Source organism: Hakea prostrata, chromosome 10, assembly GCF_041222555.1.
Source record: "Hakea prostrata isolate BN-2017 chromosome 10, UWA_Hpros_2, whole genome shotgun sequence".
Taxonomy (NCBI): domain Eukaryota; kingdom Viridiplantae; phylum Streptophyta; class Magnoliopsida; order Proteales; family Proteaceae; genus Hakea; species Hakea prostrata.
The window spans coordinates 39,150,967-39,177,239 of NC_142609.1; the positions used below are offsets into that span (position 1 = coordinate 39,150,967).

The 26,273-nt window shown below is 35.5% G+C and overlaps 3 protein-coding genes across 3 annotated transcripts; 2 read left to right on the plus strand and 1 right to left on the minus strand.

Moving 5' to 3' along the window:
• Positions 1-1,363: 1,363 nt before the first annotated feature.
• On the minus strand, positions 1,364-3,594 carry LOC149002847 (acyl-CoA-binding protein). The gene is made up of 4 exons (XM_089138114.1): positions 3,539-3,594; positions 1,904-2,021; positions 1,754-1,816; positions 1,364-1,647 (listed from the first exon to the last, which is right to left on the minus strand). The coding sequence occupies exons 1-4, from the start codon at positions 3,548-3,550 to the stop codon at positions 1,568-1,570; spliced, it is 273 nt and encodes a 90-aa protein (XP_088994240.1). The 5' UTR covers positions 3,551-3,594; the 3' UTR covers positions 1,364-1,567.
• Positions 3,595-6,479: 2,885 nt separating this feature from the next.
• Positions 6,480-17,278, plus strand: IBR1 (indole-3-butyric acid response 1). Its single transcript, XM_089138297.1, has 6 exons — positions 6,480-6,714; positions 6,831-6,947; positions 13,875-14,009; positions 15,069-15,194; positions 15,496-15,597; positions 16,691-17,278. Exons 1-6 carry the CDS (start codon positions 6,583-6,585, stop codon positions 16,838-16,840), a joined length of 762 nt encoding a protein of 253 aa, XP_088994423.1. The 5' UTR covers positions 6,480-6,582; the 3' UTR covers positions 16,841-17,278.
• A 1,877-nt stretch (positions 17,279-19,155) lies between these two features.
• Positions 19,156-25,711, plus strand: HT1 (Protein kinase superfamily protein). Its single transcript, XM_089137910.1, has 3 exons — positions 19,156-20,371; positions 22,934-23,389; positions 24,694-25,711. Exons 1-3 carry the CDS (start codon positions 19,958-19,960, stop codon positions 24,931-24,933), a joined length of 1,110 nt encoding a protein of 369 aa, XP_088994036.1. The 5' UTR covers positions 19,156-19,957; the 3' UTR covers positions 24,934-25,711.
• The last annotated feature ends 562 nt before the right edge of the window (positions 25,712-26,273 follow it).

Sequence of the window (26,273 nt, forward strand, 5' to 3'; positions counted from 1 at the left end):
AATAAGATTAATTAATGACAAATTGTGATTTTTATGACAAAAATACCCTCACCTCTATTCTACCATAAGATTTGCATAATGTCTTTACAATTAAATCCAACGGTGAAAATCAAAAGAGTGGAATATTTAAATCTTTATCAGGTGGGCCCCAGTGTAAAAAATATTAAAAAAAAAACGAAAGTAATTTGTGGTGGTAAAGCGGTGGTCGGGAAGACGGTTGAGGATCAGGACTCTTGGTTTCTCACCCCAAAACAGCAACACCCCTCTGCTTATGGACAGTGGATGTTACTCTCATGCTGATAAAGATTACAGGACTGTGTGAAAGAAGGGTTTTTCATTTTTATTTTTTAATTTTTAATTTTTTGTGTGCTTCGCTTTTCTCTTTCCCCCGTTTGATCACAAAGATGGTATGAAGAAGCAGGTACCCACATGGGGTGAAGGGCGATGTGGATGAGATTGCCTTCTTCTCTGAAACTTCAGGGACTGTTAGGAATGTCCATGAGTCTCCCTTTGATAATCATGGCAGTTGACGCCTCCAAGGTGAACTCCTCTGTATCTCAATCAAAACAGAAGAGTTGTTTTGCTTTACAAGGTGAGTACACTCAATTTCAGTTGCAGAACTTCAATTCCATTTATAAACAACAAGAACAGCGGCAGAATGAAGAGCAACCCTGCTTTGTTTTGGGTACCGACATCAAATCTGAAAGACAAATGAAGGTGGATAGGGAAGAAGTACCACAATAACCACTGCTGCATTTTTTCAACGAATGGCCGCCTAAGAACAGGGATTACTCCACAACCCAGCTCTCGATGTCCAATCCAATGCCATCTCCTGACCTCTCAGGTCCAATTCTCGGTCCCAGAATGGTTACTATTGGTTTCAATTTGATTCTCATTCAAAATATGCTTGTGGTTTATACTGTTGAAACCCATGTTTCTTTTCTCTTTTTACAGATGGTTGAACAGTCAAAAGAGGTGGTCTTAGATGGTTTAAGAGAAGCTGTCGCTGCTAATCTTTTTTGCTCTATCTGTTTGGTCCTGTTACTGAACAACGAGAAACAGGAACCAGGAGGATTCCCTTTTTAAAATAGAGTAAAAATTAGTTTTTACAAGTGAGAGTATTTTTGTCATAAAATTTACAATTTGTCCTTAATCGATCTTATTGGATACTTCAGGGGAGGTAGATGCAAAGTGTCCATTTATTTGGACTAAAAATGACATGGACTGAACCTCAGGGGGTCCAGATGAAAATTACCCAAAAAAGAAAGGAGCACAACTTATAATCAACCAGAGAGGATTGCAAGGAAAAGGAAAACAAAGCTAACATGAATAATCAATTATGAAAGTGTGAACCCAAAAAATTTGAAACACGCAAAAGATTGCTAGGGTGACTGGTTTGCTAATTTTATTGATGCTCTCTTAACCCCATTGGTAAGTTCTTGTTTGCATACATTCAAATAGAAATTCTATTAGCTATAAGGAACAGAGTCCACCATCACACGATTTCAAGAACTTGAACAACTAAATGCACATTCTGATTTTTCAGTGTAACACCTTGTAAGAAACATCAGGCAGAGGCAGCTGCTTCTTCCTTCAACTGCTTCACCTTGGTAATGTAATCACTCATGGCTTCCTCCTTTGATTTTCCTGAAAAGAAAAAGCAAATTACGTATAAACATATGATCCTTGCACCAATTGTTTGAGAAACAAAATTGGTCCAGAACATGTATCAGAATTGCAGGTTAACTAATACCTTCCACTGCCTTCCATGCATCCCACTTTGCCCTGTCTGTCATACTGAACACCCCAGGTCGGCCTACAAAGAGAATAGTAGGGTTAAAAGCTAAACAAACATATGTGGTTTCTCATGGTAGGGAAGTGATCAATCTACAATTCTACATACTGGTGTTAACAGGTCCAACAGTTGCTTGCTTGTAGAGACCATAGAGGATCAGCTTGTTCTCATTAGTTGTGGTCTCAGGTAGAGTCTTTGCTTTGGCAGCATGCTCTTCGAATTCTTCCTGCACAAGGTCCAACAAATTCATAATGATTTTCTTCTGCCATTTACTTGTGCTACTTTAGCAGGTAATAAAAGTTTCAAAAGCATCAAAATCGCATCAAAATGTTTCTTAACTCATAGTAGAGACATTGATTCAGATAGACTTCAGCATATTGCAATACAATAACAGCTCAAACTTTAATAATGGGCAGCTCTCTCTCCCATTACCCAAAAACCTCCTTGCAAAAGGTTGGTATTATTATAATGGAATGCATTGAAAACCCATTTCAAGTACTTCAAAGCAGTTCTTGATGAAGATGTTGAAGTTTATGATATTGGCACAAACAGTCGATACTTGAATGCAGGATGGGCATGCAAACTAGAATCTTTGGTATAGGTTGATATTTCATAGGCTTTTGACATTATAGGAATAGGACAACATGAAGACATCAAGTAACACAAATTCCCATCAAAATCCAAAATTACTGTATTGAACTGTGATCAATATCAGAATTTGGTAAAACAGGCAACCTCAACAAGCCAAATTCAGATAATTGTAACATAGTTATAGAACAGAGCAAAATAGGTGCAGGTTTCATGGTTCCACTCAGAAGGTCCATAGACTCCAAACTGGGTCTTTGGGAAGATGAAAATCAGCACAGGGCAGAAACTAAAAATCAGGATATCAAATAGTGTTCTATAATTGATTTTTTGTATGATTATTTCATTATCTGGCCTAATTTTAAGATGCAGATCAACTCAAAAGGTAGTTATGGTCAGGAAAGTGTAACTAAATAAAGCATTGAAACAGTTATGGAGCACTTCAATTCCAATATAAGCAACAAATATCAAGTGAATTCACACATGCAAACTCACACAAAACCCAGAAAATGAACTTTGCCTTGCAAGAAACAAAGATAATAACCAAAATCTCTCATTTCATTCCAAATTCAATATAGAAAAGAGAAAAATTAATAGGTGGTGATTTGGAGTTTGGAAGCAGGACATATAATGAAATAGATTAGTCCAGAAAAGACTCTATACACGAAGGTTTAATTCACTAGTGATTCACACCTTTAGGAGAAGATCCTTAATTTCATGCAAAGAAACATATGGGATTATAACAGATCTTGGCAAAGAATAAACCAGAATTTCCTGATTTCCCTTTAAAAAATCCTATTTTTGGGCATTATTTTTAAGAACATTATAAATCGAATTAGAACTGCTAACATAAATCTCATGAGAAGTAAAGAACTAATTAACTAAAAACCCTAAGAACAAAACTGAATCTACTAACCCTCATTTCCCTGCATTACATCATTTTGATCTAAATGAATGATGTCTAAACCATCAAGACCAAAAACAATCTCCCAATTGCAGTTCTAAATAAACCCAACAAATAAAAAAAACAGAGGCCCATGCAACGGAACAAATTGGGAAAGAAGACAAGGATAAAAAGAACCATGATTTGATTACCACAACAAATATGCAATTTAAGGAGAGATTCTAAGAGATTATAGAAAAAGACAGTGCATGAACCTTCAAGCCCATGTCTATCCTCCTCTGCAAACAGCTTTCTGTAACAGAGATCAGAAGCAGAGAACCTACAAATATAATGGATACAAATACAGGTTTGTTCACCTAAGGAGAGAAATTAACTGAACGAAAATTCCACGTGGTGCCTCATAATGACAACCCGGTTCAACATAAATCCGGTTTAATTTAGAAAATGGATCGATGTGGGTTGAACCCAATTCCTTATCAAACCTAAGATTCTCGAAAAGTGAGTTATAATTTTTTATTTTACTACCATTGAAGGGGTTGCTCAATTGATAATGACCGATACCTTTTAGTGAAGATGTCACGGATTTGATTCTCTTTTTTTTTTTGGTTTGCCAACCCCGGTTTCCAAGGATTTCCCATCGACTAATACCATTTCAACCAGTTGATTCAACCTGATGTGGGTGAGTCTCCCACGGAGTTTTTGCATCCACAAAGTTTGTTACAAAGCGGATCCCCCTTGACCAATTTTTCCTCTTTCAAGAGAAAGCAATAATAAAGCAAATCTTAAACAAATTACTCAAATTACGAACTTATAAAAATAACGTAATCGTCAATCCCTAACCCAAAGTTAGCCAGTACCAAACCAAGTGGTTGGGTGGTTTATCCATGTATTTTCTAGATGGTTTTCCGTTAAACCAATTAATTAAAAAAAATTTTATGTGCTATTTAACTTCAACAACAATTTTTACTTAAAAAAAAACCAATTTTCATCAAACAAAATGTCATAAGAAATGTGTGACATGAGATCTGCAAAGAAAATCAGCAAAGAACTAGCTCATGCCAATTAGATTTTAATCTTTATGAATAGTATATGAACTCTCTGTTTTGAATGAGAAAAAGATGATAGAGAAAAAAAAATTTTTCTATTTGACTTAAAAGAACGAGAGAAACATATATAAATCAACGATTGTATTATCATAAGTTTTATTTTATTAATTTTAAATTGATATCTTTATAGTAGAACATAGTGTACCTAGACATACAAGAATGTATTTTTGTTATTTATGGGCAAGAAAGTTGATTTGTCTATGGTTTACCACATTTTTTAAATAACTTTGAAAGTAAAAAAATATATTTTTTTAATATTTTCTTAAGAAAAATATAAGTATAGTGTATCTAGTATCCTAGATGATAATTTATTATTCACTAAGATAAAGCTTGCATAGCAAGGCCTTGAAAACCATGAGAGAATGTGTATGTACTTTGCATTGGTTCCTAAAATAGACAGTATCGTGAGAATCAAAATGAAATAATAGCAAAGAGCGTCCGACAACACCCAAATTGAATGAAAATTACTCGCTCCACCTCACAACTTCACAAGGCCTTAAGAAGACTTTTGTTTATTCATTTTTAAAGCATTTTATGCCATTATGAAACTTATAATATTATGTTATAATACTACTATAAAAGCATGTAGCCAAAAAATATGATTATTTTTTACTACTTAAAATTTCTAAATAATGTTAGCAATTGTCTCATATACATTTTGATTCCTACACTTTTCATAAACTTTAATGTTCTTCTTTTTCATTTATCACTCTTTACTCATTTTCTTAGATTTTATCTAATATTGTTAATAACAAATATTTAATAATTAAATATTCAAATAATTGAAACATTTTTATTTGCAGGTTCAATAATTACGGTATTCCTAATGATTAATATAAATCGTTTCAATTAGAAGGACGAAATGGTTGTAGATTGTTTTTCCTACAACCCAAAAAATATTGAAATAGAGAACACAAAGAAACACCTATCAATTTGGCTATCGACTATGGCAAGCGAAGCAAGATTTAAACATCTTGAAGCATATCACCATAAAAAATGCTACTAGTGTCATTACTCTTTCCAATCTTCTTCATCTTCTTTTTCATTGTTGAATGTAAAAGGACTATTTTCTTTTTTCTGTACTAAATCCAAAGAAACTATCTTTTTCATCTCTTTTTCTTTGTTGACGGTAGATGAATGATTTATTAAATGTAGAAGAACAACTTCTAAAATAAGAGCAATACAAGAATGAAAAATCTGAAGAACACAATAAAATTTTCTTTCTAGCATATATTTCATATATGCATTTTATATTTTAAAATGTATAAGTAGGGTTTAATGATTTCAATTCTCAAGTGGTTCATAAGAATCGAAGATGTAAATATAGTTAGAAACAATTTGGTGATGGCAAACAGATAGGAATATGGTCATTCACTCCAAATATAATTTAAAAAAAAACAAGTCACATAAAATTGAACTTAAAAAGTTGGAGGATGAAAAATACTATCTTAAAAAAAAAGAAAGGCGAGTACCACAATAATGGGAAATGGAGACACTTGGCATTTGAAAGCGGACTAAAAAAGGAAAAGGAAAAAAGAGAGATGGATAGACAAAAAAAAATGAAAATTTAAAATAACGATTGATAAATTTGAGCCTAGACATTTTGTAGCCATGGTGAGTATAGAGAAGATTAAGGCTAAAACTTTTTCGAATTATTGCATGGTTGGACTTATTCTTACTAAGCAGCGATAAAAACATGACATTGTAGAGTGTAATATATGAATTATAGAAAAATGGTTTAATTTTTGAAAGCTCGTAATAATGCTAGATATTTTGATACACTATAATAAATGTAAAGTGTGTGTTCAAATAAAGATAACTAGTAAAATACCTATATAAAGTTATTTTAGAAATGCATGTAATCTTTGCCATTTACGGGGAAAAAAAAATGTAATCTTACCCAGAAAAAACTCTAAAAATTTGAATAAAAGAAAAAAAAAAAAGAAAAAAAAGAGAGAGAAATAATGGCATCATGGTATGATTTATTCTTTCAGGGAAAATAATTTTTAAGTCTCATGATATCAATTTATTTACACTTACCCCAGAAAAAAAACCAAATTCTTTACGAAGATATATATGTTCAGAGAAATCATTTTGTCTTTCTGTTCTTGGTAGAGACATTTTTTTGTCGGTGTTGTGGATTTTGGAATCAGCCTTGTAAGATCGTGTGTCTGCAACAAAAGAAATAGGTAATGGAGAAAATGGGTAAGAGATTCCAAGGGAAGGTGGCGATTGTAACCGCCTCGACACAGGGAATCGGTTACAGTATCGCAGAGAGACTTGGCTTGGAAGGAGCATCTGTTGTCCTCTCTTCTCGTAAACAGGTTTTGGGATTTCCTTCGTCGTTTGCCTGGGAGAGATTACTTTTTTCAATTGTTTTCTAACTATATTTAAATATTTCTCCTTTCGAATTCATCTGGGTTGGGTTCAATTCTTGCAGAAAAACGTAGATGAGGCCGCTGAAAAGCTCAGAGCTCGAGGAATCCAAGTATTGGGGGTCGTTTGTCATGTATCGAATGCCCAGCACAGGAAGCAACTCATAGATCAAACTATTCAGGTATGGGAAAAGCTGAAAATGGCGTAATGATGAATTTCATTCTTTCTATCCAATTGTTGCTGTTGATCTGTTACTACAACGAGGAAAGATTTACCAGGTGGATCATTTGATCTACAGTCCGGGGCTAGGATAGACAGGTAGAGCATTGTTTGATGATTCAATTGATCTCAATTTTCGAACGGGGAAGAGAGTCCCAGTTCGTGGGTTTGCAAGTCCCAACTTCTTCGTTGAAGTTGAAAATGTTTAACTCGGCATTAACCAAATATTGTGATCCGGTTGAATGAAATCCCTAAGTCAACTGGGGTCTTTAAGACGGTGTCCTCTCAAATTTTCTATAACTAAATTCTTAGCTGGTCGAGAATATTATTATGCTTAAGGGTTTGCCATTAGGGGACTATAATTGTTGAAAATAACTGAAGATCATTTCATCCATGGGGTGGAGTGGGGTGTGGGGGGGGGGGGGGAGTATGAAGTTCCGAAATAAATTATGTTTAGGTCTAATTTGTCTAGCCTTATTTTACTTCCTACTTTAACCAGTTATCAGTTTCGACATCCTCATTTTATCTCTTCTATGTTTGTTTGTATCAGCTGTAACAAACCCAGGCTTTAAACTAAGAAGAAGCTCAATAGAAGTTAGTGGACAGTGTATCCCCCCCCACCCCCGAAAAAGAAAAAAAAAATTAAAGGAAAAGAAAAAAGGAAGTGGATAGAATATGACCGAGAAGATCAAAGAATAATAACAACTGATATCTGGATGAATGAGAAAACAGAAACACGCCTTGAGAGCTTGGAGGCTTAGGAAGAAAGGAAATAAGAAAGAAAGATGTCGACTAGATCTCTCATGGTTTCACCTAGAACTCAGCAAGCATCTCACCCAGTTCACTTGGCTTCCTACCAAGGTTGTTAATGCATCTCACAGGAGCACTACATTCTGACAGTTATTAAACAAGCAAAACGCTGGGATACCGCCAGCAACCTGGGGGCTTGATAGGATGGTTCGAGGCTGTTTCAGCAACAGAAACTGTCCTACAATTTGAGAAGAATTCAATAGGAGTTAGAGGTAAGAATAAGCACTAAAATATTAGTGACTTTTAACTTAGGTAATAGATTAGAGAAGTTCTTTTACTTTTACTGCAAGGGGGTTACTTAGATGGCAAAGATATGCATGGTCATAAGTTTAGCTCTCCTTGAGGTTTAAAGAAACAACTGGTATTAGTTTGAAGAAGAGAATAACATCTGACATTGAGGGAAAATGATATGTTTAGTTTTTTTTTTTTTTTTTTTTTTTTGGGGGGGGGGGGGGGGGAGATGGGAAAAAGATATGTTCTGCGGCTGCCACCTAGAGCTCAACCAAGATCTCAAAATTATGATATCATAGGCTCAACTCTCTTTGATTCCTGGAAAGAAAATTCAAACAAAAGAACACTGGTGTTTGATTAAGGGATCATACATTCATATTCTAACTCTAAGAGAAGTACAGATATGTCCCATACCTTCCATCTGGGCTTGACCAACATCTCTCCAGTTTGCATGGCTTCCCACCAAGCTACTCGGCATCCCACTTCGGTTTCCATTGCATCTTAGTAAAGCAAACTACAGCTCAGAGTAAACCACAACAAAATCTATAGCTTTATCAGAAAGGTTGAATTAGTATTGTGTTTTTCTCCTTTTTTTTTTTTGGTAGGTCCATGCTGACTCCACAACTGCATGAGACCAGGTCATATTGCGTTGATTGAGAATGTCGAATTCTCCTTGGATATGGTGAGGAGCACTAAACACCCTTTGATAAGAACCTACTAATCACTCTAAAAATCAATATGAAATACAAGAAATAACAAGGATAAAGCTGGTTTTAATGGTGCTAGTCACCCCCAACACCTCACAGTGCCCCTCAGCCTACGGGTGCCCAAGAATCACTTATCTCACATTTGATGTCCTCTCCACTCAATTTCCCTTCTATTTATTACCTCTCAACTAACCCTAATACTCTCTCTCCTCCACATGGCGTCATCCTAGGGCCCTAACACCCTTGTGTGAGTGGCCCCTAGGTTATAAGGAGTTAAACATCTCAATCCTTAATACCTAAGGTTATAGAATGATAAAGTAGAGAATTCAAAACACTAAGCGCATGGCCCATGGCCTATCTAGTCCATTCGGCATTTAAAATTAAGGCTAACTTAACCCAAAAAAGTGAAAAAAGACCCAAAACTTCAGGCCAATTTTCTCTTCTTTCTAAATTCTGACCACCTTATATTATAGATTCTTAGTAATAGAAAAAAGTGGTAGGAAATCCGATGCATGAGCTAGGCTATTCTTTACAGCAAAGGTTTCTTACGTTGAAACCATCTAGAATTGAGCAAAGTACAAACTAATACCTAATCTTATATAACAACAATGATAAGCGTTGTCCCAACTAAATGGGGTTGGCTACATGGTTTGTTATCTTCCAATCAGCTCTTTTTGAGGCCATACTAGATACAAGGCCTAAGCTATGTGTTTCCTTTGTCACCACTTCCTTTAAGGTTATCTTAGGTTTACCCCTAGTTCTTCTAATTCATTCAATTTGGTTTAATTCACTTCTTTGTACAAGGGCTTTTAAGGGCCTTCCTTGAACGTGTCCATGCCACCTCAATTTATTTTCTCGTATAACACCTAATCCTATATAAGACTCAAATTCCTGATACTTGGCTTATAGAATTGGTCCATGAAAACCCAAAATACTAAGCTCATGACCCGTATAACCCATTTAACATTTAAAATTTAGTCTAACTGGAATCAATATTGAATTGTTGGTTCATGCTAACCCTGAAAACTTAACAAAAATTAAAAAAATTAGGCTGTTCCCTTCTTGTGGAATTCTGCATTGGTAAACATTCATAGAGGTAGCTACTAGAGATTAGAAGCCTGTCAGTTCTCATTTTTGTGCCATCAAGATCCAATTCCAAACAGTGTTAACAAATATTTTAACAATTCCATCTTTTTTAATCGACTTATGAAAGAGTAGCTAGTAGAGATAAGGAGCCCGTCAGACGTTAGTTATTGTTTTTGTGCCACTGAGATCCAATTCCAGATAGTTTTAACAAATATATTAACAATTCCATTTTTTTTAACTGACTTATGAAAGAGTGTATGACTCTTTGACTTATTGGATCGGGTCATGAACATCAAGGTTTTTGGTTTTGGCTCAGTCAACAGAAAATGACGAGCAACAATGGAAGGGCAGTGATGAGGTGATGGGTATACGGTTGGTGACAACTTAGAGCTGCGTGCAAGATGGCAGAGAGATGACAAGAATGAGTATCTATGGCTTTTTACTGTAAAAAATATAAGATAAAACATCCATAAGATGATTCGTGTGGGATTAGTTTAGTGGAAACAAGCGTTAGGCTTGGTTCATATGTTCAGCTTTAGCCTAGAGGGATTTTTAGTGTGCTGTAAGCTATTTTAATTGACCTCTAATATGGGTAGGACTTTGGATTATGAGACTGGTCAAGTAAAATCAGTTTAGTTCAAAATCCAAGTAGTTACTGGAGTCATTTTTATGTTAATAGTTGGCTCAGTAAATTCCTAGTGTTATTTGGACATTGAGTCCAGTTCTCGTTCCAAGTCTATCTTTCTAAAGTCCTATGTTGAGTAGGAAGGTCAAATAATCTTTTTTTTTTTTTGGCTTTTGAAATTAGTATTTTGAGTTACAAAATTAGTTCAACTTTTAGAGGGTCAATTAATAAACTCTAGATGTAGATTGATAGTATGCTTGCATAGTTTTCCAGCCTTCTTAAGGTGGATATTTTATGGGGTTAGGTAGATTTCTGTCTTATACTATATATTCTATCTACCAGTTCCACTTAGCTCAACCTCCATATCAAATTTCTCCTATTTTCTGAAATAAGCGGCCCCCTGTATTCTACCTGTTTTCAGCATAGTTTCTGCTATCCTATCTCTTTTAATATTGATCAGAATTGCTTCAAGATTGGAAATTGCCTTCCGGTTATCTGATTTATTCTGCAGAGTTTGATTAGCTAGATTACCAGTTCTCGTTATGCTGCTCTGTTCATTGTTCATTTAGTTGGACTAGGATTCCTCCAAGATTGCTACTTTGTTATATGGTTTGTAACCTTGCAGCTCTATTCCTTGAATGGGATAGACCACTCAAGCACGGTATTTGGCTAATTTGAACCGTCCTTCTCGAGTTATCAGATTTTCAGTAAAAAACTGACCTATTCTCTATTTTGGCAATCTTGGTTCTGCTGGTGAGTTGTCTTCTCCAAGATTGCTACGTTGTTATATGGTTTGTAACCTTGCAGCTCTATTCCTTGAATGGGATAGACCACTGAAGCACATTATTTGGCTATTAAAACCGTCCTCTCTAATTATCAGATTTTCAGTAAAAAACGGACCTATTCTCTATTTTGGCAATCTTGGTTCTGCTGGTCACTCTTCTTAGGATCATTCTTGCATTACTTATATCGCAGAATAAGGTTGGAGTGATCAACCTTTCTGACTGTTGTGGTTGGATAGGAATTATTAGTCTAAGCATGAATTTGCTCAAAGTAGTCCATCATTTTCCTTTCCCTTGTTCCATTCGACCAAATCTAATCTTTGTTTACTTCAACAGCACCAGCTATCATTATTCTGTGGATACCAAACCGGACCGGATCCTTTAAGTCCCCTTTTTTGGGTTTATCAGTATTGCATAACTTGATCAGGTTTTCCTGCTTCTCTATTTTGAAAAGAGAATTGAGCGTTTTGTCATTTGTTTGTAATCCCTAGTGTAACTTCGGCTCTTTGTATCTGTTTTGGTGCAAAAAACAACAATTCTTGTTGCATCTTGTGATGATCCAAAATTCTCCCTGTACCAATCGCCTGGTAATATGTGGAGACTGCTCTACTCACTATGCACAAACTTTACCCCTAGTTGCATGACCCTAAAAGATTTCGTATCCAAACTTGGTCTTCTTAACATGAACTGCATCTAATCTGATGCTTCAACCATGAAACCTTTGAAGCCCATCTCTGTCATCGAAGCGCATGTAGGGCGTCGTTTAATGGGCACCAAATCGATGGCATGCCTTTGTACATGAAAAAAAATTCATGCTTTATTCTCTAGGCAATGCCAAGGCGACGCCTTGTGCACCATATTAATGCCATATAGGCTGAGAGATTGCTTTTTTAGTATTTCGATCTTAGATTTAATGTTTTTGGGTTTTTTTTTTTAAATGATAAAAAATTATTCCATAACACCACATTATTGGTTGTATACTTTGTCATCATGTAATGAGAAGCATGGGATCATTTTAAGATCAAAAGGTGAAAAAATAAAAACCTAATCATAAAAGATAACAAATTGACTGAGACTTATTTGACATCAAAGAGGTAAGGATACTACTTTCATCTATAGACTGACTGTATGCTCTAGGCACAAGGCACTTATTTGACATCACAGATGTAAGTATAATTACTATTTTCAATTTCATATTTATTTAAATCATGATAATGTGCTATTATGCTATGTTGCTATTGTATTATGATTAGATGAACCCTCTTTTTTTGGGGTGTAATCTTGCATTTTTATGACTCTTCAATATTTAGCTTATAGTTGAATTATATAAGTTTTTAGTACGTTTGCTACATGAAATAGTTGTGTTGATAAAATGTACTCTAAAATGCTTTGTTCTCCAAGGCAATGCCTTCCAACTACCTAATTGCCATGTCACTTAGGAAGGTTCCCAAACACCTTTGTCACCTTGCTGCCTTGATAACTGAGTCCAATGATTTCTTACCTTTGTAGGACTAGTTCTTTTGGGGTTGAGGGAAGGATACAGGTTACAAAATACTGTGGAGACCACTTGTTGGATGCACTATCCCTTCATTTTGCAATTGGTCTCTCCAGGTCCTATTATTTGACCATTTACTATATAAGTGCAGAGGAAATAGAATAAGTTTTGATGCTCAACTTATCAACTCCAGGCAAGGGTGGAGCCAGGATTTAACATTGGGAGGTGCCAAGTACTGATATTTCACACAAAACACACTGAATATTCTACCTGTTAATTTTATTATTAAAAATTTTCTCCAATTAGGGGCCCAAGTACTGATATATCACAAATGGAAAGAGGACTAGGGTAAAATTTTCAAAATGTTGGGAACAGCACGAGGGAAATTTCAAAAAGTTTTTTTTTTTTTTTTTGGGGGGGGGGGGGGGGGGGGTAGGAGGGGCCCCCAGTCCCAATGTAGCTCCACCCATGACCCCAGGGGAGCAACTCAGTTGGCAAGAAGCATGCCTTCTAACTAAGAGGTCATGAGTTCAGCTCTCATTGGGATCTGCTTACCAAATTACATATAAAAGAATACTCAACTTGGCAGAGAACATCATACAGTGTCTTGATGTATCATTTTGGGGTATGGATCCAGCACATGCAGCTATAGCTGCCAATTTACTGTTTGTAAGTGCCAGATTCAATGTGTATGTTATCCATGTCATCATCCAGTTGGTTGAAATTTAGCCAATTTAAATTCCTTCATATGATGCTATGAAACATTTTGGGGAAATTTGAGTACTTTTTTTTTTTATTCTTTAGGGAGTGGGGACGCCGAAAAAAGAAAATACGGAGTGGTAAAACCGCATACAGCATACATGTTTTTCTTTTATGAGAATAACTATGCATCATAAATGTTAATGAGGTTGAAGTGGGTTTACGTAGCATGAAAATTGAATTCCTTTTTGTCTCTTTTCATTTTATTCTTGTCTGCAGTTGTTGGTTCTGGCCATTGTCTATATTTCTGAATCTGTGGCTTCGTTACTGTGGGTGAATAAAATTGATTGGAGCCAAAAATTTATTGAACTAACATTACGTGATGATTTATTAATTAATTATTATTATTATTTAGCTTTATCATCTTTTACTTAGTAAAGTACGTACATTGCAGAAATATGGAAGAATTGATGTAGTTGTATCCAATGCTGCTGCCAATCCCTCTGTTGCTGCTATCTTGGAAACAGAAGAAGCTACCCTTGATAAGCTCTGGGAGATCAATGTCAAGGCTGCCATACTTATACTAAAGGTGATATACAGTTAAGAAAATTCAAGGTTCTTGTCAGGTAGTCTGTAACCATTGTACAAAGATCTGTTGGGAGCATGCATTGCACACATTCAGAATCCATCATTTAATGGTTCACATCCAATTCTGCTAACTAGGTATAAAGAACTGATAATCCTACAAATTTTTATTTTTGTTTTACTCTGTTTGTAGTTGGAAATTCTATTAACCCAAGGAATCTTCTAGACTAGTTTGTGGGACTGCATCCTCCCCTTCAAGAGAAGTCACCAAGCCATAGTTGTCATGGTGTCTAGGCGATTCAAAGCACTTGGAAGAGTTGGAAGGGGGTGGGGTGCAAAGACAAGCCAGGAAAGCACCTGGAAACAAATGTGTTGATGTTACATTTACAACCATGCACAAAACATTATTGCACTTTTTAGGTTCAGCCACTTTAATAAGGGAGTGAACCACTTTATGTCTCTTGCAACAAGTGGAGAAATAGTGGAGAATGAATTAAAGTATGTCCTGGGTAAGTTCCATATTGGGCCAAATTTTGTTGTACTGTTTTTTTTTTGTGTATCTTGACTACCCCGTTATGGTCTGTAGTCCTAAAGCACAACACCAACCCCCCCCCCCCCCAAAAAAAAAAAAAAAAAAAAAAAAAAAAAAGAAGTAGAAGAAGAAGAAGAAAGTACAAGAACAAAAGCCAAGGGGCACACACCCCAGAACCCATTGTGGAAATGTGAACCTTTTTTCAGAAGGCTACACTTACACGGTAACACAGACCCATCCTTGAAACTTCTTTGGCTTCTGCTGGAAGAGCATCACATCCCCCTCCTGCCTTCACCTGCCATTAACTGTACTGATTACATAGATATATTCCTCATCTTTCCCGTTCTAACAGCAGTCTGCATGTATATATTTATCTCAGGTAAGAAACACGTGGCTTGAGGAACTCTCAAGTCTGTACCATCGAATCTTCCTGAGCCATCTTTTCAGTTTTCTGTATCATTTTTTAGTGTTAAAGAGTCTAGATTCTCAACAACTAATTATGGTTTGTTGCCTAATCCGTTGTCCTTACAGGATGCTGCACCTCATTTGAAAGAGGGATCATCAGTTGTTCTTATTTCTTCTATTGCTGGCTATCAACCAAGTGGATCAATGGCCATGTATGGGGTGACCAAAACTGCTCTTCTTGGGCTTACCAAGGTAGTTGGATGGTTCTATACTTTTCTCTTAAGATACTTACAGATCTAGGTTATCTATTTGCTGCATCTTAAAGTATATTCATTTTGTGTTCTTAAGCCTGTACCATATGGCAGGATCTTAGGATTCTCTTTAGGATGATAGAAACTATGAGAGAGCAAATTGAGCACGTTTACTGGACTCTCTCATAAACGACAATATGAACCTAAAAGTATTTACAACCACATTTTGTTCCTTTTTAACATATGTTGCGGCTGTTCTTTTCTATAGTCTGTCTATGATTTTGACGTTATTCAATTTCTAGGCGCTTGCAGCTGAGATGGCCCCAAATACTCGAGTCAATTGTGTTGCTCCTGGATTTGTACCAACACGCTTTGCTAGTTTTATTACAAATAATGAAATTGTGGTAAGTAATTTTTTTTTTAAAATGAATAAAATTCTGTGTTGTTTATCTTTCTTCCACTTGGGTTTGACTTGGATCTAGACAAAGTCATGGTAAGTACAATCTATTTCTCTGTGTTGGAATTCTCACTGTTATTGTGAAGATGTTGACACTCCATAGTCCATACTCATTCTGGTTTACTCATATACTTGAATGCGGTAGTAACTACTATCATTCCACTGTGGATAAGTTCCCTTGTTTCTTATAGATTATATAGAGCTTTGAAATACAAGGGTGATGTTCAAAGAATTTTGTAGGTTTTTTTTCTTGGGAGAGGCCTGGTTTACTTTTATTTTTTATTTTTATGAAATCCTGAAAGGGTGAGCTTCTGGATTATGTTCCTACTGAGCATCACTCACAAAATGTTTGTGAAAATTAGATTTGCACCCAACGGAAAAAGAAATGTGAGTTAGATTCTTGAATAGGGGCGTTACCCAGTGCATTTGACATCTGCCATTGGGATCTGGGGAGGATTGTAGTTGATGTATCCTCATTTGCAAAAAGGTTTTTTCCAGACTGGAACCCAGAAACACTTGATCACAATGTGGCAATCTTGCAGTTGCACTGAGGCCCGCCGTCTTATTAGATCTTTGGATATGCAGATCTATCATGCACAAAGGTAGCCAAATAGAGTTTTTAATGTGCTTACCAGTCATAATTTGAGAATTCAGATTGTGGTTCCATTTTTTTGTGTTCCAGTTATTGAAAATACTGTTGGCAACTTGAGTTGTATACAATACAATTAGATAAAACCATCAACTACCTCAGTATCTGTTAGTTTATGACTTGTTTCTATGGACCAAAACAACATGACTTATTTTGTTGCTTTCCACATGGTTAGTTGAATAAGACCTTTTTTATTTCATAGATAGACTGCACTAGTATAAATTTATAGTGGGTGTGGCTCTTGATTATTTTCTTTTACATGTGTTAACAAGATATTACTGTTTATTTATTTTAAAGGTAGATTTCTCTCTTACTTCCAAGTCTTTCTGTGTGTGCAAAACACTGTGCTTTACTTGTATTAGATGCTAAAAGGAGTTGGATTTTCATGCAGAGAAAAGCTGTTGAGGAGAGATCCTTACTTAACAGGCTTGGAACCACTGAAGACATGGCTGCAGCAACAGCTTTCTTGGCCTCTGATGATGCTTCTTATATTACAGGAGAAACTATAGTGGTGGCTGGAGGAACTCCTTCAAGACTATGACTTCTCAGTTGGCCTTTCTCTTTGTCATTCTATTCTCTTAACAGCACACTAACAGTGATGTTACACCCAAAATAATAATAATAATAATTATTATTATTATAAGAGTGGCAGTCTAATAAAATCCATAATCACTTCTGGTGTTACTCTAGATTCAATTTCCATTATCCTTTTACTTTTCTCTTTCTTCCTTCTTTGTTTGATTCTTGATTCCAAACTAGTCTCTTTCCACCAGTTCATCAAGTTCAGTTGGAAACCTTTTTATTTCTGATATTTGTCCTGGAAATTACATTTTAAAATCTGCTAATTTATTCTTTCATAATCTGATTGATAGGCTTGAATCAGATCTGGCTTCAGATTATAATCTTCTTCCTAATTCTTAAATGGCCCCATCACTTGTAATCAACTTGTATAAATAGAAGAACAAATTGCACTGACATCCTAAAATGGAGGCTTTAAAGCACTGACATTTTAACATCTCAAAATTGAATTTTCATTGGACACACTAGATCAATTTGTCACTGAAAACTGTTTTTTTCTTCTTCTTCATATTTTGATTGGAATATTTTTTAAATTGAAAGAAAGTAACTAGTGATTTAATGGTTTTCAATGACAAATTAGATTAATAAAGTATCTAATAAAAATTTAATTTTAGGGTATTTGTATTTTTTAAACATAAAGTGAAGTGTCAGTGTTTTAAGACCTCTATTTTAAGGTGTCGATACAATTTGCTCCAAATAGAATTAGAGTGAGATCTAAGCATAGATGAGTAGTCAAATTCATCACTATAAACTGAAAATATTGCATACCTGCACATCAAATTAGTGGTATTAAATTAATTTTTTTTGGCTAGAGTGTCAAATTAAATGACAAATGTTAAGAAACCTCCAAAGAGGATGGGTGGGCCATCCTTTTGGCATATCAACCAAGATCCATATCACCAACTCAATAAAGAGCGTTTTTTTTTTCTTTGGGTTTATTTGTTTGTTAGCAAGAGATAGTTTAAGATTTCGTAAGATTCCACCACTATGCTAGAATGAAACCTTCAAAATTGCCTGTTATAAAGATCATTCACTGAAACAATTAATGCTCAAAGTTTAAAATTTAACAAGTCTAATACATTTCATATATTCATAGTTCAAATTAATCCAATCGTTAAAGTTACATTGTAGAGTTCGTTTGTGTTAAGCACATTGTCTTATCTTGTACAATATTCAAAGGAGGGTAGCCTTGTAATTATTTAAATAGATGGTTAGATTTTGTTTTGGGCTAAGGAGATTAACACCCCTGCCTCACGTTATATTTAAATTATATGTAACAATTGCCTCATTGAGAATGGAGTCAAGGTTTGTGTAAGCTGGCTGAGCAAAATTCGATTCCAAAGAAAAAATAAAAAAAATACACTCTTGACCTCAAACTATAAGGAGTTCGTCTTTTGCAAACTAAGTCAATATTTTTTTTTCTTAAATTTTTTTAGGAACTAGTAGCTTTATTGGAGTTTAGAAAACGTTTTTGTCACGGGAGAACAATGTGCTCTCTTAACAGTTTTGAACTACATAGTAATGAGTGGGGAGCTACGTAAATATTAAAAAAAGTCAAAGATAAAAATTCTAATGGGCTTCATGTGGGTTCCACCCCCTACTATGTGGTTCACAACTTCATGGGAGAACATTGTTCTCGTCCGACGGGAACTGATCCTGACTTTTATAATAGAAGGTGAGCATGTGGGGAATGAGGATTATTACATTTAGATATACCTGCAAGGAGAGGTAAATCCATAACCTCTTCATTAAGAAGTATTCTCATTGCTAAGTGAACAAACCTTTGATTAAAGATCAAACCTTCTAACATTCTCTAAATCTAAGGGTGTGTTTGGTAACGTTCTTTGAAAACGGTTTTAGCATTTTTCTATTCTTTCAGAATGGAAGAACAGATCAGAGACGGTTTGTTAAAATGGTTCATTCTTTTATTCTGTAAGAATGAACTAGTAAAAAAAAAGGTCTCAAGAACGCCTTTTACAGAACAGAAAAAAGATGCTTTACCAAAGCCCCGATTCAAACATTAAAATGAGTTTATCAAACACCAACTTATTCTAATAGTGTTTTATAAATATTTCCAAAATGGATTCATCAAACTCCCATTTCCAAGGAAAAAACAATCTTTTAGCACAGAAACACTAAAAAATGATTTTGTATAATAACTAGTCTCAAATCTTAGCTAGAATTTTGTTTTAGCAGTTCAACCAATCAATCTCATATGGCTAAATTAAACTTAACTAAACTAAACGATGGATCTTTTCGACCTGATTGGGTGCTTAGCCATCGATAGCAATTCCTATTTATAGCAGAGCGGGAAGTAAAGTGTGAAACTGGGTGCGAGCAGGGGAGCAAGAAAAGCCATTCCTTTCCTTTCTTTACAGGAGAAGTGGTGGAAGGGAATCTGGAATACCTGGTAGGTTTCTTGCCTTCTTCCTTAATTGTTTTCTTTTCTTTATTTAGTGCTTGATCTTCATCTTCTTCAGATGAAAGCTAAATTCCAATAGAAAATCACAGAGCTCAATTGATAGTATATGCTCCTTTGATCTTCTTTCTGCCACTGTACCCATCAAAATGTTTTGTAATGGATGATATAATCCATGAATGCGAAAGTACTTACGCAAGGAATAAGGATTCGGTCCCAGTGATAAAATCTAGAAAGTGTTTCCCTCTCTTCTCTCCCATGCTCTTCTTTCTCTCTCCGTCCCTTTCTAACTTTCTCCCCATAGCAGACGAGCACTTTCGATCCACGAATCACGAGAGATTTCTGAACCCAGTTGCTTTTAATTCATTACCCACCTTCTCCATCTTCCTATTCTTTATCATGGATGCATGGGCAACTATATCTCGAGACTGCTTGATGATTTCTCTCCCTTTTTTTCTTGTTCTAAATTTCAAAAATCTTCGTCTCTCTTCTGCTCAGAGCCCATTTCCTTAATGGATTTCTTCTTCTTCTTCACTTCGTCACCCTGGGAAGCCATGGAAACCATGGAAACCCATCTCCCTCTTGAAAACCCAAGTCTTTAGATCGACCAAGAAATACTTCTCTCAGAGAGAAGCTCCCAATTCGGGTAACCTGGGAAAAATGGGAACTTCATTTTTCCGGGCACTTAGGCTGAAGAAGGATAGGAGTAAACCCCTCCCTTCTCTTACCTCATCAAGGGCTCCAGTTGTGCAAGCAGAGGATTTGGAAAAAAAAAGATTTGATAGTCTGGAATCATGGTCCATGATATTGGATTCCGAAAATGTGGAGACCTGGGAAGCATCAAATCAGGATAAGGAGGAATGGACTGCTGATCTTTCTCAGCTATTTATCGGCAACAAATTTGCTTCTGGTGCTCACAGTAGGATCTACCGAGGAATTTATAAACAAAGAGCGGTTGCAGTGAAGATGGTCAGGATCCCAAATCAGGATGAGGACACCCGGGATTTGCTTGAAAAGCAGTTCAAGTCTGAAGTTGCGCTGCTTTCCAGTCTTTCCCATCCTAATATTGTTCAGGTTAGATTTCACCTCCAGCTCCAAATCTAGAGAATTGGAAATAAACATGACTGTTCTCATTATATTGCTGATACTAATTCAGTCACCAAAATTCAAGTATGAGTACTATCTATGGAAGAATGGTTGGGGTTTTCTGTTTTCTGTAGTTCATACATTTGGTGGTAATAACAATTATCAATCTCCAATCGTAGTAACTACTCATCCAAGTGAAATTTTAGATAGCCAGATAAATTTATTTATTTTGTTACCTTAGCTTATCATACTGCTCAGTAATGGTATGGCTTCATTCAGATCATTTTATAATAGAGTTTTATTCCTCTCACTTTTTTCAACTTTGAAACGCAGTAACCTTGCTACTAGAGGGCATCACCACCTTGAAAATGATTTCATGGTTAAGCTCCAATCTTCTGGAAGAAGAAGAAGAAAAATAGAAAGCACTAGTGTCAATCTTGATTTTGTTTTGGCTCTTTGGCCTCGGTATTTAGTGTTTAGTTCTTTAGACCTTCCTTTGCTTACAGCTGTATGACACTGTTGGGCTTAGGCCTTTGCTTCTGTTGTTCTTCCCCCCACCTTTTTTTTTCCTCCTCTCCTTTTGGTTGATGATTTTTTTTTAATCACTATTACTGTCACTACTATATAAAAGTAAAACCTTAAATCAGTTATAGCAAATCTTTCATTGGACCAAAGTACCCTTCCTCCAAAACAACATACATTTTTCTTATTGAACAAATCCTTTCAAGCCACCCCTAGGTAATATTCCTTGAATCATGCCACGAATGAAAAATCCTACCTATCCTTAATAGGTTCTCTCAAAAGGTAAATGTCTTCAACTAAAACCCCTTTACCTCAGACCTTATGTCTCGTCGCCCACCTTCCTTATTTTCTCCCCTATAAATATTCTTCATAGCCAAAAAATTCTCATTGTATTTCATCCGACCCCAAAAATCCACCCAATTCAGTTATGGCAAATCTTTCATTGGATCAAAATACCCTTCCTCCAAAACAACATACCTTTTTCTCATTGAACAAATCCTTTCAAGCCACCCCCATGTAATATTCGTGAATAACACCCCGAATGAAATGTCCTACCTATCTAACAGGTTCTCCCAAGAGGTACCTCTTCAACTAATACCCCCTTACCTCAAAGGCTCAAACCTTATGTCTCTTTGCCCACCTCCTTTATTTCATTCCTATAAATATTATTCACAGCCAAAAAAAAATCGCACTATATATCCAATCCCAAAATTCCACCGATATATTATTTAAAAAAAACACCTTTAAAAGAGGAAGAAAAAAAAGGTAATTCCTAAACAATTACCACATCTATCAACATTAATAACTCATAAACGTCTACAAAATAAAAAAAAAAAAAAGGAAATGGGATAATTAACCTTGACCCTTAATCTATTCTCTTCCTAAAAGAAAACGTTTATATGTTTAAATTACTTCATGAAATAACAAAAATACGTTTACTATGTTATAAAAAAAAAAAAAAACACTTTGAAATGCTCAAAACTTGAGGTAGTTCATTTATATTTGAAGGGAAAAAGAACTCTAGAGGATACCAGCTAATGCAAGAATTACTTTTATAAGCTCAAAATGGCAAGTAGAAATTATTAGTGCAAAAACTGTCTTGGATTTTTTTTTTATGAGAAGCATGCTGAAGATGCAAGAACCCTGGCATGTCTTAATATATTAGACCTTATAAAATTGCCAAAAGCAGATACTCAGGCAGTTACACTGCCTTTTGGATGATACAATTCGTTTTGGTTTTCCATAATATTTCAGGGGAGAACCTTCTCTCTTTCTTTTTTTTTTCTTCTTTCTTTCTGGAAGAGTTCAATCATCTCAAACTATCCAATATCAGATGAAGATATCATATTAATTAGTTCATTGGTCAACTTTTTCCAGTTGTATTTTTTATTATTTAATTAGTTGGTACTCAAATGAAGTGATCTGCTTCAACTAGTTTAACTATATAATCAGGATGAAAAGTATACATTTGTAAACTTGATTGAAAGCCTTCAAAATGATGATGTTTTGAACTAATATCTCCATTGGAAAGTATTTTAATAGCCTTTCAGTAAAAATGTCGTATCTGAAAAAATAAAGCATTAGAAAATTTAGTATCTACTTGCACAAGAAGCCAAGAACCATCAGCTATTTTAGTTGTTGGAATCTAGGGAAGGACAAAAGCATTACCCAAAGCACAACTGAAGTGTTATAACATGCTTAAAGGTTCCAGTTGGAATGCCAATTATGTTTCAATGATACACCATTGCAGTCCCAGTTTGTAGGTGTTATCATGGATGATTGGGAATTTAATATACTTAAAACAGCTACATTGTAACAAAGGGGCAGGGTTGGTTTTTTATTTTGGGAATCCAATTGGATATAGAAACTAAAAAATGAGATTTGGGATTGGCTTATTTTGATGGGGGGGGGGGTGCTTTCTGATATTTTCCTAGATAGATTTCCAAGATAGTAAGTTAATTCACTTGTTGCTAGTTTGCCACTAAATGGATACACTGGTGACAGAGGTCATTCCACTTCTCTTAACAGTTCATTGCGGCTTGTAAAAAGCCTCCTGTTTATTGCATCATCACCGAGTACATGTCACAGGGAACTCTTAGAATGTATCTCAACAAGAAAGAGCCATATTCGCTTTCAACTGAAACAATTTTGAGATTAGCTCTTGATATTTCCAGAGGAATGGAATATCTTCATTCTCAAGGTGTGATCCACAGGGACCTGAAATCCAGTAATTTACTCCTCAACGATGAGATGCGGGTCAAAGTGGCAGACTTTGGTACCTCTTGTCTTGAAACTCAATGCCGAGCAGCAAAAGGTAACATGGGGACTTATCGTTGGATGGCCCCTGAGATGATCAAGGAGAAGCCATACACCAGGAAAGTAGATGTGTATAGCTTTGGGATTGTTCTTTGGGAACTCACAACAGCTCTGCTACCATTTCAAGGAAAGACACCTGTGCAAGCAGGATATGCTGTATCAGAGAAGGTAGCCAGTTTTTCAGAACCCAAGCCTTGTTTCTTTTTGCTTATTTGATTAATTTGGTTCAGCGAAACAGATTTTTTGTTTTTTTTTTGGGAAAATAATGTTTAGAATTAGGACAACATTTAAGGTTATTATTATGTTATATAATCCTCTGTTGGACGTTGGATGATCTGGATTTTCAAAATGGTGCTGCATCTGGTGTGTATACATGATTAGGTGGGTGGACCAATTGTTTGATGGTAACCATCAAGATTTTAGATGGAAAAAGATAAAATAATATTTAGCCTCACCATTGGTCATTTTTCATTTTGATCTATATATCTCCTTTGTCCCATTTTCTCTATTTTCCTCGTGTCAGAAGTAAAAATCAACTGTTAGCGTCAATCAATTGTTTCATGAATTTACTCTAAGGAGAAGATATTGAACCAATAGGTAAGAGGAGATTTGTACCTCATTGAAGTAATATGTGCTTTGTTCATTAAGATGAAGGTCCTTATTCAGAATGAGTAAAAAAATTTGAAGTCTTCTTCTACCTAATGGACAGTAAGACCCTTCGAGTCAGTGCCTGTCTTTAAAAATATTGGACAGTAGTTAATGCTTGGATTGTTTTTTAAGGGCATATTACTTTCTACATAGCACATGGTTTCATTAGATTTAAAAAGGATACTTTTATTAGGTATTTGTCTTGAAAAAGGAGAAAAATACTCATTTTCTTTTTCTGTTATTATGATGAAAGTATTTATGCATGTGTTGGATGAAAACTCCGTACATTCTCTGTCAGGCTACTCTGCTTGTCATTCTGAAGCTCATTGACCAAATTGTATGTCTCACAACCTACAGGTTGCAAGTTTTTGTTTGTGTTTATTGTTAGGGATAAATACGTACACAAACCACACTGCCACCCATGAGATGTGGAAATCCCATCCATACTGATGATTCTCAACATGATTGCATTGCCGAAACAACCCCAACAATTGAGAAACATAAAATAAAATAAAAGACTGTAATTTATTTCACTTGATTGAAATGAGAACAAAATATATTGCTTTTCACTCACACAACTCAAAGGAAAATTTATATCTTGCTCAATTATGTTCTTAAAGCATCAACCTAGGATGTTTACTTTGGTACACGACACATTTGTTCATTAGAGACCACATAGAGAGGAACCATGGACTTCTGCATGGAGTCTTGGGATCCAAAATACGTTTTTCCTTGTTTATTGAGAAACTTCCCCTTCTTGTGGTTCTCTATCTATTTTATACTTAATAAAGCTTCATTTTGGTTCCTCATTTTTCTTGTGGCAGAATGAAAGGCCCCCTTTACAAGCTAATTGTCAGCCTGCTCTTGCAAACCTCATAAAGCATTGCTGGTCATCGAACCCTTCAAGGAGACCAGATTTCAGCAACATTGTCTTAACGTTGGAAAATTATGATAGGTGTGTCAAAGATGGTCAGCCACTTCCTTCCCATTCAGGTTTGGTCAGTCAGAATGTGATTCTTGATCGTTTCAAAACCTGTATCTCCTCCATACCTGTAAATGTTTGATAATGTTGATGTTAATGTTTTTATTATTTTTTTCAGTGGGGGTGGGTTTGTGGGGTAGGGTAACCTGTGTCTTATATCCTGTAGATCAGCTTGGTAGATAGGCTGTATATTTGACAATTCTTTGACCATCTAATATAATTGTGTGATGAATTTAAGCTTGTATTCTTTGTTATTTATGTGATTGTGGACAAATGTAATTGTGGATATATCTACGACAACATCTGTAGCCTCCTACAAGCACATGATATGAGCCAAATCTCAGAACTGATGTGATGCTTTCTTCATTCTAGAATCCTGTTGGTTATAAGAGGATCATGTCTATTATTGTTTCTAACTTTATATCAGAGACTATATGGGGAGAAGTGATGACAGGACTTTTATGAAGCTGTATATTCACTTTGCACAACCTGTTAATTGGCCAGCCACGTTACAGCGAAAGAAGAGGAAGCAAATGAAGCACAAGGCCCTGTGAGGTTCATAAAATTGCCTCCAATTTTTTTTTACAATGCAGAGGTGGGTTTCTCTGTTCTTAACCATTTTTCCTGACTCAACTGTAGACCTCGATCAGCACAAGCCATCAGTCATCAAGGTAATCCATTTTCCTTTTAATCTTTATGACTTCATTAAGAATGTCAAATAAGAAGTACTTCATGTCAGCCTTATTGCAAGGCTTCACCTTCAACCTAGCTATCTTTTGCATCTCCCTGACCTCCTTGTGGGGGGATGAAAAAAACCACATATCTTACCTTGCAATACTACAGTAACCTGCTTGTTAATGTTAGTGGACATCTTCTTGAAACTTCATATGAAAGTTATTATTCATTTTCAAAGGAAGTAGGTTAGGCAAATGTTATCATTTTTGGAATAATTTTATATGCTTTTATAGATTATGCTCATGCAAGATCCTGAGAAGTAGAGGCAATAGGGCTTCACCAAAGAATCTGTGGAGCAAAGTTGCTGGATGGCAAATCCATGCAACTATCTATAGATTGTCAAAGCATGGTAGGCTCGATTTAAACAAAAAGGAGAGATATGCTAGTGGTATATTCTTTTTTAGAATTTTTTTGGGTAATGAATATGCTAGTGGTATATGATATGCTATGCCCTATATGTCTATCCCTCTTCTTCATTTGAAATGATTCATCACCCCCATGAAGGTGGAATCATTTCCAATGCGTAGTGTTCATCCACATTTTTTTGTTGTTTGGCTTAGATGAAACCTTTACCATAAATTTTAGCTTTACAGCTTGAGGAGTCATCCAAGAAGGAAAGGAAAGGGAGAGAAAAAAAAGGAGGAAAATTATATGATTAGTTACTTTAAGGTTTTCCTTTTAGCCATT

Bases quoted from the DNA above. Each gene is read 5' to 3' on its own strand.
- LOC149002847 (XM_089138114.1), bottom strand. The intron at 1,817-1,903 runs GTATGTAGAATT...TTCTCTTTGTAG, and splicing joins TGTTGGACCTGTTAACACCA to GCCGACCTGGGGTGTTCAGT. The intron at 1,648-1,753 runs GTATTAGTTAAC...TTTTCTTTTCAG, and splicing joins TGCATGGAAGGCAGTGGAAG to GAAAATCAAAGGAGGAAGCC.
- IBR1 (XM_089138297.1), top strand. From the start codon at position 6,583: ATGGAGAAAATGGGTAAGAGATTCCAAGGGAAGGTGGCGATTGTAACC. The intron at 6,948-13,874 runs GTATGGGAAAAG...CGTACATTGCAG, and splicing joins TCATAGATCAAACTATTCAG to AAATATGGAAGAATTGATGT. The intron at 15,195-15,495 runs GTAGTTGGATGG...TTCAATTTCTAG, and splicing joins CTCTTCTTGGGCTTACCAAG to GCGCTTGCAGCTGAGATGGC.
- HT1 (XM_089137910.1), top strand. From the start codon at position 19,958: ATGGGAACTTCATTTTTCCGGGCACTTAGGCTGAAGAAGGATAGGAGT. The intron at 20,372-22,933 runs GTTAGATTTCAC...TTCTCTTAACAG, and splicing joins CCCATCCTAATATTGTTCAG to TTCATTGCGGCTTGTAAAAA. The intron at 23,390-24,693 runs GTAGCCAGTTTT...TTCTTGTGGCAG, and splicing joins GATATGCTGTATCAGAGAAG to AATGAAAGGCCCCCTTTACA.